The sequence below is a fragment of the Chenopodium album genome, chromosome 4 (assembly GCF_948465745.1).
Source record: "Chenopodium album chromosome 4, dcCheAlbu1.1, whole genome shotgun sequence".
Taxonomy (NCBI): domain Eukaryota; kingdom Viridiplantae; phylum Streptophyta; class Magnoliopsida; order Caryophyllales; family Amaranthaceae; genus Chenopodium; species Chenopodium album.
Genome location: NC_137837.1, coordinates 11,293,162 through 11,295,780, shown reverse-complemented (window position 1 = coordinate 11,295,780; position 2,619 = coordinate 11,293,162). Strand labels below are relative to the sequence as shown.

Below are 2,619 nucleotides of genomic sequence, written 5' to 3'. Positions count from 1 at the left end.
CCATTGTGGTAAATTTACCCAAAGTACTCCATATAGGAGTATTTGGAAGCATACTCCAAATATGGAGTAGTACTCCCATGGTACTCTTGTATAGTGGACCCCCCAACTATCCTATTAATGTTTGACACTTGTACATTGTTGGCCCACTTCTTTTCTTCTTTTTTTTTTCTAATTTGTAGTACAACAACAATAATGCAGTACTTTAAAAAAAATAAACAACATTGCAATACTCTACCCAGTCAACAATGCAAACGGAACTTTATCAAAATATACATATATATATTTTAAAATAAAAAAAAATAAAAAAATTTGAAACGGCTAGTTTCTAGGGGATTTCAAACAAGAAGAATTTGTAGTAATTTTTATATGTTGTTGTAAGTTTGTAACGGTAAAAAAATTTTACATTATATATTTGTCACAACTAATTAACTTTCATTCATCTATTCCTACATATTCCATATTTCTCACAACTAATTAACTTTTTTCCTTTAATTATTCTCAACTAAGAAAATCCCATATGGATAATAATAGTGCAAACTCACAAAATACACCAAATAATTTCCAATTTGATCCTAATCTTCTTAATAATCCTCAATTTCAAGCTATGGTACAATTATTTACTACTCAATCTAACCTTAATAATCCAAATAACACTTCACAAAATCCAAATTTTGTTTTTCCAATGTCTCAACATTTTCAACAAATGGAATGTTCTCCGGGAGGAGATGCTAGTAGCAATGCAACTCCAACTTCCGAAATTAGGACGGCACGCCACCTTGAAGAAATTGAAGATGTTGCCGTCGAATTGTTTCCCGAAGAACCAAATGTCATCGTTAACAATAAAAAAACGCAAAAGCAAGCAAAGAAGACGTCACAAGCAAAAGTGTCGCAACAAACGAATGAGTTGCAACAACCTAAGGTATGATAGTTTTTAAAAATATTATTAGCAATAACCTAAGGTGTGATAGTTTTTTAAAAATTATTATTAGCAATAACCTAAGGTATGATTGTTTTTTAAAAATTATTATTAGCAATAACCTAAGGTATGATTGTTTTTTTAAAATTATTATTAGCAATAACGAACATTATTATAGATAATTTAATTACAACCCATCAAACAATATACTATTCTCACTTGTACACATAAATTTTTGTAAATGATAATAATAAAAAGAATTTTTGTAAATGATAATAATAAAAAGAATCTTTAGCAAAACTTACAGTAGTGTAGCATTCTTGTAAAGATTAGATGATCTAAGATTTATTTTAAGAGATATATTATTACATTATATAGTGCATATAATCAATTAATATTATTATGGCTAACTAGTTTTATTATTACTTTATGTATTGTATTGTTTTAATTAGTTTGAATATTATTGTATGATCAAAGGGGTGGTCCATAAAGGACGATGAAGCGCTAGTATCCGGGTATATTAATGCCGGAGGAGATGTCGGAGAGAGTACTTATCAAACAAAAGTTAATTTGTGGGATAACATTGAAGCTCTCTACAACAAATCAAGAGAAGAAAATCCCGATTGGAAAATTAGTAAAAGGACCAAGAAAGCTTTGCAAGTTAGGTGGAATCATATTAATGAATTGGTTGGAAAATGGGTTGGATGTTACTCATTAATCCGACGTAACCCACCACAAAGTGGAGAATCGGAGGAAGATATTGAAATGCATGCTCACGAGAGTTTTCACAAACAATATGGTAAACATTTTGTGTTGACACATTGTTGGCAAATTATGAGGAAAAAAAAGAAATGGGGTGCCGGAACTATGCTACTACCTTCTGATAGTCGAGGAAGTAAAAGATCAGAGTCCGAGTATTTAATAGGTGATAGTGAAGAAAATCGACCTTATGGGGTTAAGAAGATGAAAAATAAAGGTAAGGAGAAGGCTACTTCTTCTTTTGTCAACATTGATAGTTTGACCTCTACTCTTGATGAGTCTAACCTTAAGAGACATGAACAAGGAGAAAGGATGTATTCTTTAATCAAAGAGCGAAGTGAAGATAGAAAACGACAAAAGGAGGAGGAGGCAAAAATTAGAATTTTCAGCATACTAGCGACAAATCCTAATCGTGATAGCGATGATGAAGAATTGTATCGGAAGTTGAAAAATGAGTTTAGGGGTAGATTTATTTAGTGTTAGTTATAAAAAGTTGAATAATTATATCCTAATTGTTACAATTTTATTGTTTAAATGATATTGTATTGTAATATATTCCATTGTTGTTATTGTAATATATATTTAGTTAATTTATATAATGTTGTTTAGTTCAAATTAAGATTCTTTGTAATATATTGCTCTAATTAATTTATGTGAAATATATTAATTTTTATATTAATTAAAAACAAAATAAAAAAAATCTTGTAAGCTTTACCATTACAATATGTCATGTCCTATCATATAATTGCTGACATATCATGATGATGTACCTAACGTTACTTGTACTAGTCTTATTGTTTCATATAATTGAAATCCAACATATTTGGATAAGATATCTTCACTCTTATCTTCAGAAGATATCTAGTAATTCTCAACCATTAACTTTTACTTTCTTATCTTCTATATCCAACAATATCTTATCCGTGATTTTATGTTCACTTGAT

At 29.3% G+C, this 2,619-nt stretch overlaps 1 protein-coding gene across 1 annotated transcript; it reads left to right on the top strand.

Moving 5' to 3' along the window:
* The first annotated feature begins 535 nt into the window (after positions 1-535).
* Positions 536-2,348, top strand: LOC145626673 (glutathione S-transferase T3-like). Its single transcript, XM_081679140.1, has 2 exons — positions 536-919; positions 1,394-2,348. The coding sequence occupies exons 1-2, from the start codon at positions 605-607 to the stop codon at positions 2,150-2,152; spliced, it is 1,074 nt and encodes a 357-aa protein (XP_081535266.1). The 5' UTR covers positions 536-604; the 3' UTR covers positions 2,153-2,348.
* Positions 2,349-2,619: the final 271 nt, after the last annotated feature.